This window comes from Sorex araneus, chromosome 3 (assembly GCF_027595985.1).
Source record: "Sorex araneus isolate mSorAra2 chromosome 3, mSorAra2.pri, whole genome shotgun sequence".
NCBI lineage: Eukaryota > Metazoa > Chordata > Mammalia > Eulipotyphla > Soricidae > Sorex > Sorex araneus.
In genome coordinates this window covers 153,562,743-153,575,628 of record NC_073304.1, presented here as the reverse complement: position 1 = coordinate 153,575,628, position 12,886 = coordinate 153,562,743, and the positions used below count along the sequence as shown (strand labels likewise).

Here is a 12,886-nt window from a genome sequence, read left to right as displayed (position 1 = left end):
TATGGACGATTCTCAGAAAACTAGAGGTTGAGCTCCCATTTGACCCAGCAATACCACTGCTGGGAATATATCCCAGAGAGGCAAAAAAGTACAATCGAAACAACATCTGCACATGTATGTTCATCGCAGCACTGTTTACAATAGCCAGAATCTGGAAAAAACCCGAATGCCCCAAAACGGATGACTGGTTGAGGAAACTTTGGTACATCTATACAATGGAATACTATGCAGCTGTTAGAAAAAAGGAAGTCAAGAATTTTGTAGTTAAGTGGATGGGCATGAAAAGTTTCATGCTGAGTGAAATGAGTCAGAAAGAGAGAGACAGACATAGAAAGACTGCACTCATCTATGGTATATAGAATATCAGAGTGGGAGACTAATACCCAAGAACCGTAGAAATAAGTACCAGGAGGTTGACCCCATGGCTTCGCGGCTGGCCTCACGTTCGGGGGAAAGGGCAACTCAGAGAAGCGATCACCAACTACATTGTAGTTGAAGGCCATGTGGGGGAAGGGAGTTGCGGGCTGAATGAGGGCTAGAGACTGAGCACAGCGGCCACTCAACACCTTTATTGCAAACCACAACAGCTAATTAGAGAGAGAGAACAGAAGGGAATGCCCTGCCACAGTGGCAGGGTGGGGTGGGGGGGAGATGGGATTGGGGAGGGTGGGAGGGACGCCGGGTTTACGGGTGGTGGAGAATGGGCACTGGTGAAGGGATGGGTTCCCGAACTTTGTATGAGGGAAGTATAAGCACAAAAGTGTATAAATCTGTAACTGTACCCTCACGGTGATTCTCTAATTAAAAATAAATAAATTATTAAAAAAAAAAAGAAAATTATGGCTGGAGGAAGCAGTTGGGATGGGAGATGCATGCTGAAAGTAGATAATGGACCAAACATGATGACCTCTCAGTGTCTGTGTTGCAAGCTATACTGCCCAAAAGTAGAGAGAGAGTATGGGGAATATTGTCTGCCATGGAGGCAGGGAGAGGGTGGGAGAGGGGGGGTATACCCGGGATATTGGTGATGGGGAATGTGCACTGGTGGAGGGATGGATGTTTGATCATTGTGAGATTGTAACCCAAACATGAAAGCTTGTAACTATCTCACGGTGATTCAATAAAATTTATAAAAAATTTTAAAAAAAGGTTTGGGTTGAGTGATGTGAATATGGGAGAATACAGCTTGATTGATCTTTCCTCACCTGTTATCTCATTGCAGGGTATTCTTGAGATGTTATCTAAATGACTCTTCATCACAATTCTCAAGAAATACTTATTGTAAGTTCAGAGAAAATAAAAAAGAGGCTTTGAAAAGAAAGATTGAACAAGATGCTGGAGGTTATCCAAATAGAATTTAAATTCACATCTTATTGAAATGCCTGTGATATTTATGTTTGACACTTTGGATTCGGTGCACTCTAATGAAGCAGTCATTTCAATGCATACAGCACACACAGTCTGGACATTCAACATTAATTTCAACCCTACTGGCATTGAGGGCCAGGGATGTGGCTCAGTGCTAGACTACTTAGTCTGAGAAAGACTCTGGGTTGACCCCAGGAACTACAAAAGAAAGAAGAAAGAAAGAAAGAAAGAAAGAAAGAAAGAAAGAAAGAAAGAAAGAAAGAAAGAAAGAAAGAAAGAAAGAAAGAAAGGAAGGAAGGAAGGAAGGAAGGAAGGAAGGAAGGAAGGAAGGAAGGAAGGAAGGAAGGAAGGAAGGAAGGAAGGAAGGAAGGAAGGAAGGAAGGAAGGAAGGAAGGAAGGAAGGAAGGAAGGAAGGAAGGGCTTACAAGGGAGAGAGATGGAGGGTGGGAGGGAGGAAGGGCTTACTATCAGCATAGAAATGAGAATTTTCATAGAGCTCACATTTTCTCTTTATGTTTATTCTGAATTGGTAATGCTTCTGTATTAGTTTTCTACAGCTACTATAGCAAATTATGGCCATTTTGATGACTTAAAATAATATCCTAACATAACATAGAAACACAAAAATTAAGATTGCATAGATCCTGGAGATCAGATGTCTGTCATAGGTTCTAGTGGACATTAATATTAAAAATGTTGTTTAAATTTTGAAGACCAGAAGGGAAAATTCATTTAGTTATGCATCTTCTCCAAGTTCTAGCAATTACCTGCATTCCTTGGCTCCTGGGAGGGAGCTTCATATGAAGGCCATAAATGCTGCATCTCCCTAACATGTTTTCATAGTTGCAGCTTTGTCTGATAAAAATTAAAGTTATTTCCTTCATGCTTCTCTTTCCTACTCTTAAGAAAACACCTGGTTCTATTGGACCCTCCTGGATCGAAGGAGAGTGGCCCAGACATCCCAAAGCCCCAAACTCAATCACATGCTCAAAGTTCCTTTGCAGGTTCTGTTTATTTGGATGTGGACATGGTTCTGTTTGTCACAGCATCTTTGGGCTTTATTTTACACCTCTTTGTACCTTTTGTCTTCATTTTATATGGCTATTACAAAATAATAGCTCTTTAATTTTATTTTTTTTAATTCCCATATCTTCCTGGTTACCATTGTTTTGTTTTCATATTATAAGAGTTTGTTTCAGTTTCTTTTTCTGTCTTGTATCGGTGCTGGTTATCAAACCTAGGGCATCATGGATGTGTTCTAATACTGAGCTACAGCTCTCGCTCTGTCGTGTTTATTTGGTTTCTTTGTTTTCCATGCATGAGTGAATTTATAGAATGTTTGTCTTTATCTGATCTATTTACTTTTTATCTCTAGGTGTATCCAAATGGTAGGGTTTTATCTATTTTTTTAAATCACAATCATAGTGAGATTCACTGAACTTAAATTGCATTGATAAGAACTCATTTTCCTGAGTTCTAGAACTTTTTCACTCTTAGTTTTGCTAGCATTTTCTGTGAGTCTATGCATGTATTTAGTTCTCTTTCATCAATGAGTGTCAGACCAAGAATGATAATTATCACAAAAAGTCACCACTGGTTCACAATGAATGTGACAATGAAGAATACAGGACAAATAAATATGTAACTGGGTTAAGAACACTTGATTTAAATTCTACTACCATCACTCAGTAACTATGTATTGGGTAGAATTATGGTTCAATTTTTGAATCGTTGCATGTGCCATGATACCTACTTTTTGGCCTAATACTATTCTATGAGTCCTTGTGAAAGCATGTGTTGATTTAATTAACATATCAATTAGGAAACATGGAATAAAGCATGTTGATATCTCATCCAGTTTTTGAAAACCTGAAGAGAAAAAGTTAAGGTTGCCAACAAGGATAGGTTTAAGCCTTTGGACTCAATGTTCCTACACCAACTCCTGCCTGATTTTCCAGCTCACCAGCCTGCCCTGAAGATTCATAACTGCATTTTCCACAATAGCATAAGTCAGTCTTTAAAATCCCTAAAATCAATCTCTAATCTAACTCTGTGTCTTTGTTTCTATCACTTTTTCCACCACTGTCAGTAGGTGAAGAGATGAGACAAAAGAGAGACAGAAGCTAAGATCAATGATGGATCGATGCTAGTTTGATGATAGAAATGTAGATAGACACACTGACTGATAGACAATAGACAGGTGAATGGATGGACAACAGAAAGGAAAAAAGGTTGTGGGAGGGATGGTGTATGGTTGGATGAGAGTTGGATTTGTGAGGAGGGAGATTGTTTCCTACTCTAGGCAAAGCTATGAATGTGTGTGGGGTTCTGTATGAGAGTGGTGGTGTGGGGGGTGTTATGAATGTATGTGAGGTGCCGTGTATAGGATGCTGTGAGTGTATGTGGGCTGTTCTAAGTGTATGTTGCTGTGTGTGAATGTGGTGCTGTGAGTGAGTGTGTAGGGGGCTGTGTTGTGAGGTACTTTGTGTGGGGTGGTGTGAGTGTGTATGAGGTGCTGTGTGAGTGTGGTTCTGTGAACATGTGTGTGAGCTGCTATTTGGAGATGCCATGAGTATATGCAGAGTGCCGTGTGTGAGGTGCTTTATTGGCAGTGGTGTAAGTATGTATGAAGTGCTGTGTGTGAGGTGCTGTGAATGTGTATGTGAGGTGCTGTGTGGGGGGTGGTGTGAGTGTGCATAAAGCTGTGTATATGCTATTGTGCTTCTTCATGTGATTCTATGTGTGCTGTGTTTGCTATGTGTGTGTGTGTGATTATGTGCATGCTGTATTTGCTCTGTGTGTGTGAACACACATGTGTGTGATACTGTGTGTGGTAGCTGATGTTCCAGGTCCCCTCCTTTCATACCATATTCAATGGCTCCATCATCATATAAAACATGCTACAAAAGGAGGCCTAGGTCATGCATCAGTGAAAGTCCCAAACCTGGAGAGAACCCCAAGGCCACTAAAGAGGAAAAGGAGGTGGGATTGGTGGGGTCAGATTGTTCAGAGTGAGAGCTATGTGATAAGATCTTTTAGTGGACATTAGACCTTGGCCCTAATTTGACACAACCAAGCCTCAGAACAAGATCATGTGGGAGCGAGCAGGAACAGAGGTGACTGCCAACAGGCTTTCGTCCTTGGCTTCTGTGGCTCTTCCGTACCACAGTGGGGGCCCACAGATGTCCCCTTTCCTACCTTCCCTGTGGTGGGGAGGGAGCCCCAATCCTTTCTGCTTTACTGCCTGTACTGGAGACCTGTAGCATTCCAACCCTGGTGTGGCAACCTCTCCTAAAGATGACAGGGGACCTGAAGGTGACAACTATTCCCACAGGGCTCCCTCCAGACCTGCTGACAGGCCTGCCAAATCTGGACCACCCCAGGAAAGTTCAGACCATCTGGATGCTGGTCCTGGAAGATTTCAGGAGACCAGCAAGTGATGCTGAGAAACATGATGATTCTGTTCTGTCTCCCAGGAAAGGATCGTGAATGCCTGCCCTGAAGCCCTGCACCCCAATGAGCAGGAAGTATCAGGGAGACCTGACCACAGGTGGGTCTTTCTGAGGTGCTCTAGTGGAGAACAATGACAAATGTGGCTTTACCAAGGACTCAGAACTGAAGCCTGCCCCATGCCAATGCCAGGGCCACGCTCTGCCCCGTGCATGCAGCCATGCACTAGAGGAAGAATAAGAACAGGGAACAGCAGACCTAACCCTGGGCCACAGACTGTCATATGTCCCATTTTCCTGACTGTGTATGGGGTGGCTGGAAGGACTGAACTCATGGGCAGGGCTGACTGTGAGCTCAGACCAAAATCTAGGAACCAGAAGTTGCCTCGGGAGCCAATGATGATCATCCCAGGAGCACCCCCAGGACACCCTCCTTAGCCCCTGGGGCTGTGCCCACCATCATCTGCCCCGTGAGGCTGAAGACAGTTCATGGGGCTCGAGTAGGAGTCCAGCATTCTGGAAGGTGATCCTGCTATTCAGGGAGACAGACTGTGCCTTTTGCGGTGGGAGAATGTGGCCAAGAGGTAGCTAAGAGGATGTGGAGCCAGAAATGCGTACTCTCCTCGGCTGGTACTCACAGGCTGAATGGCAGGAAGAGGCGTCTTGCAATCTCCTTCTGCTGGGGCAGCTGAGCCCTTGGAGACACACAGACTGTAGGTAGGAGAGCAGTTGACAAGGGGGAAGTGTCTACTGGTGTTCCCTGTCCAAGCGAGCATGGAGAAGCCAAGTGTCCAAACTTTGGGGTCAAAGAGGGGTCAAACTCCAACAGGTAAGGCTGACTCCCCCATGGCAAGTAGAGCCATAAGAAGTTCCTGTTCTCACACAGTGAGGGCCTCTGAGATTCGAAGTTTCATGGTGTCCACCTCAAATCTCTGTGGTCTTGTCTCTTGATCACAAGGCGACTGCCCTGGTCCAGTGCTTGCCACCCATGTCAGGGCAGGAGGAAGAAGCAGAAAGCAGCTGAATCTGACTTTTAATCAGAAAGCCAAAGGCTTAGGGAATATTTTTTTCTGATCTGTTGATAGCCAGGTTACTTGACCAATTCTGGCTGTGACAGGATGTGGCTTCTATGATCTGCAGCATGAGGTGCTGAGAACTGAGTGTCAGGCAAGAAGAATTTGCAGAAGGCTGAGGTCTTGTCAGCTAGTGAATGGCTGAGAGCAGCACCATCTTACCAGCAGCTTGCCCTGCAGGAAGCATTGTGGTTAGGGCCTTCAGGATATGGAGGGGCAGTTCTGTCTAGCTCCCTCCCATCCTTTATACCCTTACTCTCCTTCCACCTAGATGTGTGGATCAGCCTTGAGTTGGTCTCACATATGCAGACACACCCAAGTCAGCCTCTGCACTATAACACATAAATCTGATCACTATGCGTGGATCTGCCCACAAGCATGGAACGGACCACGATGCATGAGTCTGATCGCAGGCATGAATCTAATCACAAGCATGGATCTGACCAGGATGTATGGATCTGACCACAAGTGTGTATCTGACAGGATGCATGGATCTGACCATGATGCATGATTCTGACCGCAGTGCAAATCTGACCACTATGTTAAGCTTCAGGGACCCCATCCCTAGAACAGAGGTGAGATAGGCAGACGCTGATGGATTTTTTTTGGTTTGTTTTGGTGCCAAACCCAGTAGTGCTCAGGGTTTACTCCTGTCTCTGTGCTCAGGGATCATTCCTGGTAGGTTGAGGGGACCATATGACATGCCAGGTATTGTATGCAAGGTAATCGCCCAGTCCACTGTACTACCGCTCTGGCCCCAAAGGGATTTTAAGGCCCTTAAAATCACATAGTCTGGCCCTGGTGCATGACAGATGAGACACATGGCTATGGGCTGCGTGGCTGCCCACAGCCATCTGCCTGTGAGTCTAGACCTACAAATGGTATTATTAGTATCTGAGTGGCCTGGGCAGGAAGTCACCCCTCGGGAGAGGCTAAGTTCAAACTCACTGTGTCGGCCGGGGTCCAGGTAATGCTCCCCTGTGCCCACCCTTTTGGCCTCAGCACTGACCATTGCTTACCCCTCTCATGCTGTTCAGATGTACTTTGGGGATACTACACAGGGACTTCACAGCATCAGGGATGGAAGTTGGATGCCCACATATACAGGATATTATTGGGCTTCCATCCCCTTTGTTCCAGTTCTGTTATTATCCCTCAAAAGCACTGTGCAGAGAGCAGCTGGCACTTGCCCTCTGGGCTGGAAACCTGCTCAGCCCTTTCCTGGGGGCCTCCAGGCCACCCCCTTTCCTCTGCATGATGTAAATTTTACTTCTGTCAATCAGAAGCATTTGTCACCCAATTCTTGTTGTGTAGACTAAACCGATTCACATAGGACACTGCAGAGAGCTTGTCTGGCTGAGAGGGCTCAACCCATCTGCATAGCTGAACTCAGTGCCCAGAAGCTCTAGGCCGGGAGAGGCCTGTGAGTCCCTGGCGAGTTGACTCCTGTTCTAGTGTGTCTGAATGCACTTTTGGCTTCAGCTGGACCAGAGTGGAATATCACTGTGTCTGGTGCTGTAGAAGTGATGGTGAGCATCAAAGCATCAGGCATAAAATGTGGAGAAGAATGATTCCTATGTGAATCAATCCTGAATGGTCCGTGGTGAGAGAGAAATGAGGAGAAAGTGTGTTTAAATACTTAACGGGTGTCTGACTGAGAGCTCAATAAACCTTAAGTACCATTGTTCTTACTAATGTCTCTGAAACCCCAATGCAGCAGGCTCCAAGCTAGAGATTTCTCTCTTGCCATGGCTGCTCCTCTTCTGTATTACGAGAGCGCCCTCTAGAGTGAATCTGTCCACTTGGGGAAATGTCCTCGAGGTCTGGTTCTGATCCTTTTGTGGTACCCCCCAGGACTAAGATGGTCCCCTGCCATCCTGCCTTGTATCTGTAAAATGTGTGTTTCAATGGAACCAGACTGAATTTCTCAGTCAGTAGCAAGTTGATGAAGTACTGGCACACAGTACGGTGATTCCTTTCTTCAGGGCAAGCATATCAGAAGGTAAGTTGCTTTTCTGTCTCTTTGTTTCTCGATTAAAAAAAAGGAAGGAAGGGAGGAAGGAAGGAAGGGAGGAAGGGAGGGAGGAAGGAAGGAAGGGAGGGAGGGAGGGAGGGAGGGAGGAAGGAAGGAAGGAAGGAAGGAAGGAAGGAAGGAAGGAAGGAAGGAAGGAAGGAAGGAAGGAAGGAAGGAAGGAAGGAAGGAAGAGAGGGAGGGAGGGAGGGAGGGAGGGAGGGAGGGAGGGAGGGAGGGAGGGAGGAGGAGGGAGGGAGGGAGGAAGAGAGAAGAGAGAAAGAAAAAGACAAGGATGCTTAGTAATGAAGGGACTGTGTAGTTCTCAAAAAGGGTCATTCAATAAACTGAGTAGTCTGATAAAGTAAATAATTTGCAAAATATTTGTATATGTTTGAAAGCATTCCATTGTTTTAGTTACTTTTATAAACCCATAAACTAGATATGGTCATCTATTACAGATTCTATTCAAAATCTAGAGTCATTTATCTTCAACAAACATGAGATGATTTGTCTGATGAGCTACATTGCCCTGTGAGCTCCATACCCTTTGGAACTGACCTCAGAAGTTCAGAGCTCTGGCCTCTAAGTAAAACTCTGCTTAATGCTGGAGCATTTGCTTTGGGGAAACAGTTAAAATACCTGGTGCTAAATCAAACAGGGCAGGAGAGGAAACAGAGGTAGAATTGGGACAAACATGAGTCAAAGTGGTCCCCAAACTGCAGACAGGCCTTCACAGCCTACATCTCTTATAGGACATGAATATAATTTGTGGATTTTTTTAAAATAAAAAAATTGCATTTACTTAGAAGCATTCAGAATGTCAACAAAACAGCTGCAACTTTTTTCTTTTTCTTTTGCAATTACAGAGTGGTATTCAGTTAACAGAAAAACAATTATTTCATATAAGATGTATGAGAGACAACTGAAAATGAAAAAAACTACCATCCCCATATATAATTTGTGCTGTGCACCAACAAGAACCTACTTTAAATTTCCATGCCAACTTACAACTCCCATACTGTACCAGGAAGGGTTAGTGGCTATTAAAATATCACCTGGATAGGGCTATCTAAAGACACATTTGGTAGTGTGTTAACTATACAAAAAAAAAAATGACACTGTAAGTTTAAAAACAAATCTTACACAGCCTTACATTTCAGTTTTTTTTTCTTTAAAATGAGTGAGTTGTGTAGAGAGGGGTTAAATGCTTTATAGACAAGAAAACAAAACTACGCTAAAACTGACTTATTCATCATCATCATCATCTTCTTTTTCATCTTCATCTTCTTCATCCTCCTCTTCTTCCTTATCCTCTCCATCTTCTTCATCTTTCTCCTCTTTCTTCTTTTTCTTGCTCTTTTCAGCTTTAACAACTCCCTTCTTGGTCACATTAGGTTTTTCTTTAACTCGGTATGCAACAATATCCTTTTCGTATTTCTCCTTCAGCTTGGCAGCCTGATTATCATCTGCAGCAGTGTTGTTCCGCATCTCTCCCAGTTTCTTTGCAACATCACCAATAGACAGGCCAGGATGCTCTCCTTTGATTTTGGGGCGATACTCAGAACAAAACAAGAAAAAGGCCGAAAGAGACCCCTTGGGTACATTGCGATCCTTGAGCTTCTTTTTTGTTTCCCCTTTAGGACGGATATAAGTTTTCATTTCTCTTTCATAACGGGCCTTGTCAGCCTTTGCCATGTCTTCAAATTTTCCTTTATCTTTAGCAGACATAGTTTTCCACCTCTCTGAACACTTCTTAGAAAACTCTGAAAAGTTGATGGAAGCATCTGGGTGCTTCTTCTTGTGCTCCTCCAGGCAAGTTTGGACAAAGAATGCATATGATGACATTTTGCCTCTCGGCTTCTTAGGATCTCCTTTGCCCATGTTTAATTATTTTCCTCAGCTAGGCACACAGTCTCCCAGTGCCTGTCCGGTTCTCACTTGCCCGGCGCTGTCTCTATGGAGCTCAATATACTGCAATGGCTGTGAGAGAGGGAGCCAGACGCCATGAATATAATTTGTTTCCCTTCACTGTTGTTGATGGCCAAGTCGGACATGCTGGAGTGACACCCACATGGCTTTTAGCTGTGACATCACCAGGGTTTAATCACTACAAGACACAGTACTTGCACACTGACCATGGTGCTTACTGAGATTGGACCTAGCCCAGTGGTGGTACTTGTACATGGGCTCATGTTCCCTAAGACCACCTCCTTAGCTGAGGTACATGAGAAATGACTGTGCTATCTAGGGGGTTCCAGCAGGACTCACTTCTACCCACCAGAGATTATGCTCCTTGGCCTGCTGTGGCATCAAACATCTTGTTAGTTGAGTTCTCACCAGGCACACACCCCTTTTCCTGGTGCTTACACATGCCCAGCTGCAACACTACTGGGATTACAGACAACAGAGCTACAGAATTGTGTATTGTCTATGTGGGAACCTGGGAGTCTGAATTTGTGACCATATGACTGTCAGACTAGAGATCTAAGCCCCTGCACTGTCCCCTGAGGCCATCCTATTGTATCCAACCACTTGTAGGTTACCTGACAGAAAAGTCTGAATGAGGCCAAGGTGAGCAGAGGAAAGGAGCATGACTGCAGTGGACAGAGCCAAATTCAGGACTCACAAAGGGGGAGTTTTGGTGAACCCTATTTTCTCCATCTTCATAGTCAGAGGTATCACCCTCTGTAAGTCACATCATGCATTAGAGATCAATGAGTATTGTGAGCATTGATTAAACACAGCAAGGGTTGAACAAGACACCACAGGAGTTAAACTACTGAACTGAGCATTTAACAGAGAAGCTCTTCTGAAAAATAGCATGTTCTTAGCTGCAACTGTCATTGAATTTTGACCGAATCCTTCAACAGACAGGTAGTGCACACTTAATTCACACCCTGCACTATCTTTGGGTAGGAAGCAGCAATCGTGCATAAAAGTAGATCAGTCCCTGCCTTTCTAAACACAAAGTGACGCCCATTAGTATTTTCCAGAGGAAGGGGGAAGGAAGAGAGTGATATTGGAAGGGTCAGAGTCACTGTGGACAGGGAAGTCTCTCCAGGCAAGTGACATTTGACTAAACTGAGTGAATTGAGGAGGGAAACTGTGCAGACCACTAATAGTATACCTTTCGTATCAATGGAATAGTAAAAACAAAAGATTTTAGTATGCCACTAAATTTTTAGTATGGATTAGTAGATGTTTAGGTGGAATTGGTAGATGATTAGACACTCAGGAGAGATGGGTGGGTAAGAGGATGAATGGAAGGCTGAATGGATGAAAGGGAAGGAAGGATTGAGGGCTGAATGCATAGGGATTGTTGAAGAGATAGAAAAATGTAGCACTGAAGATGGGTATCAGACTGTAAGTGTTGGGAGAAGCTGCTTTGGTGGTGCTTTAATAAAATGCTGGGATCCTCTGCGCTCGGAGGCTGAATCAAGGCTTCACCTTCCCTCCAACTCAAAAGAACAAATTTGCCAGTTTGTAAAAAACTAAAGCACGCTGACGTGCGTGTGCACTCAAGGGCTCTCTGGGTGGCTCTGTCTCACGGCCCGTGTTCGGTGCTCTGGAACTGCTGTGTGTGGCTATGGGTCAAGGGCAGGCAATGGAAGGAAGAAGGCCAAACTGGCTGCTCAATCAGTTTATTTCATTCTCTCTCTCTGCTTCTCTCCTGGTTCTCGATCTCTCTGGATCTGTGGACCTGGCACCCAACCCACTCTTACAGCCTAGTTAAATCCCCCCAGCATGAGGGGTTTGGGGCGTGCACATAGGTGTGGTCACAATCAATAGGGGTAAGGTTCCTTTCCCTTAGGGGATGCTTCTCCTAGGACTGATTCTCTTTCAGCAAGAGGATCCACCCAAGGGCGGAGTCCCATGAGTGTGTTTCTCTTCTCATCCAGCAAACATATAAGCATTCATAATATTAATCATTTTGTATGGACACAATAAGAAATGCATTAAGCTTATAGAATTGCTCTCCTGGGGCCATCTCAATCTCAGACTACAGCACTCAGGCCAGAGTCTTTCCTATCCCTAGCAGGGTCCTAGTCTCATCATTACTTTTTGATCATGACAGCATTTGTCTCTGATCAAGCTCTTAACTTATAGTTAAGTGTAAAAAACTAAAGCTCGCCGAGGGGCGAGTGCACTCTCGGGCTCTCCGGGCGGCTCTGTCTCACCACCCGCGTTCAGTGCTCTGGAACCGCAGTGTGTGGACTGGATCGGGACGGCCGGTGGTCAAGGGCAGGCGAAGGAAGAACGAGGACCAAGCTGGTTGCTGATTAGTTACCGTTTATTCAATCTTCAAACTTTCTCATCTCCCGCACTCCCAGCTCCGGCCTCTCTCTGGATCTACTGCTCAACTGCTGCCTCTCTCTGGCTTCTCTCTCTCCTCCTACTTGTCTCTCCCACCTTGCCCTCTAGGCTACAACCACCCAGGTAGCCAAATCAACATAAGAAAGCCCTTCCTGAGGGCAGGGCACTCCAAAGCCCTTCCTCACTCTTAAGGTTATTTTTCTTTTCCTTAGTCCAGGAACTTATTAACATCTTAATACTAGTTATTTTTGTATGGACATAGCAAGGGATACATTGAGGCTTGCAAGGCAGCTCTCCTGGCAACATCTTGCCACAGGCTCAGACCACAGCACTCAGGCCAGATTAATCATTCCTCACCCTAGCAGGGTCCAAATCTAGTATCACTGTTTGGATCATGACAGCATTTGTCCATGATCAAGCTCTTAACTTATAGTTAAGCATTAGGCACTTTGGCCAGGCCCATCTCGATGCCAGGGTGGCACACAACTCACCGCTTGCCCTGGGTCCTTTTGTCCCACGTCGGGACCGTGCTTTGGGGGTGCTAGGAAGTAAGGGCAGCTGAGGCTTAGGTCAAGAGAACAGGTGCCCTGGAGGAAAATATCATGTAGAGTCAAATGACTCCCAGGTTACAAAAGCATAACATTTGTTAAGTCTTCCTGTGTCCATAC

At 45.0% G+C, this 12,886-nt stretch overlaps 1 protein-coding gene across 1 annotated transcript; it reads right to left on the bottom strand.

Moving 5' to 3' along the window:
- Positions 1–9,149: 9,149 nt before the first annotated feature.
- Positions 9,150–9,828, bottom strand: LOC101545792 (high mobility group protein B1-like). The gene has a single exon (XM_055133230.1). The coding sequence runs from the start codon at positions 9,783–9,785 to the stop codon at positions 9,150–9,152; it is 636 nt and encodes a 211-aa protein (XP_054989205.1). The 5' UTR covers positions 9,786–9,828.
- Positions 9,829–12,886: the final 3,058 nt, after the last annotated feature.

Coding starts and splice junctions, on each gene's coding strand:
- LOC101545792 (XM_055133230.1), bottom strand. CDS start 9,785: ATGGGCAAAGGAGATCCTAAGAAGCCGAGAGGCAAAATGTCATCATAT.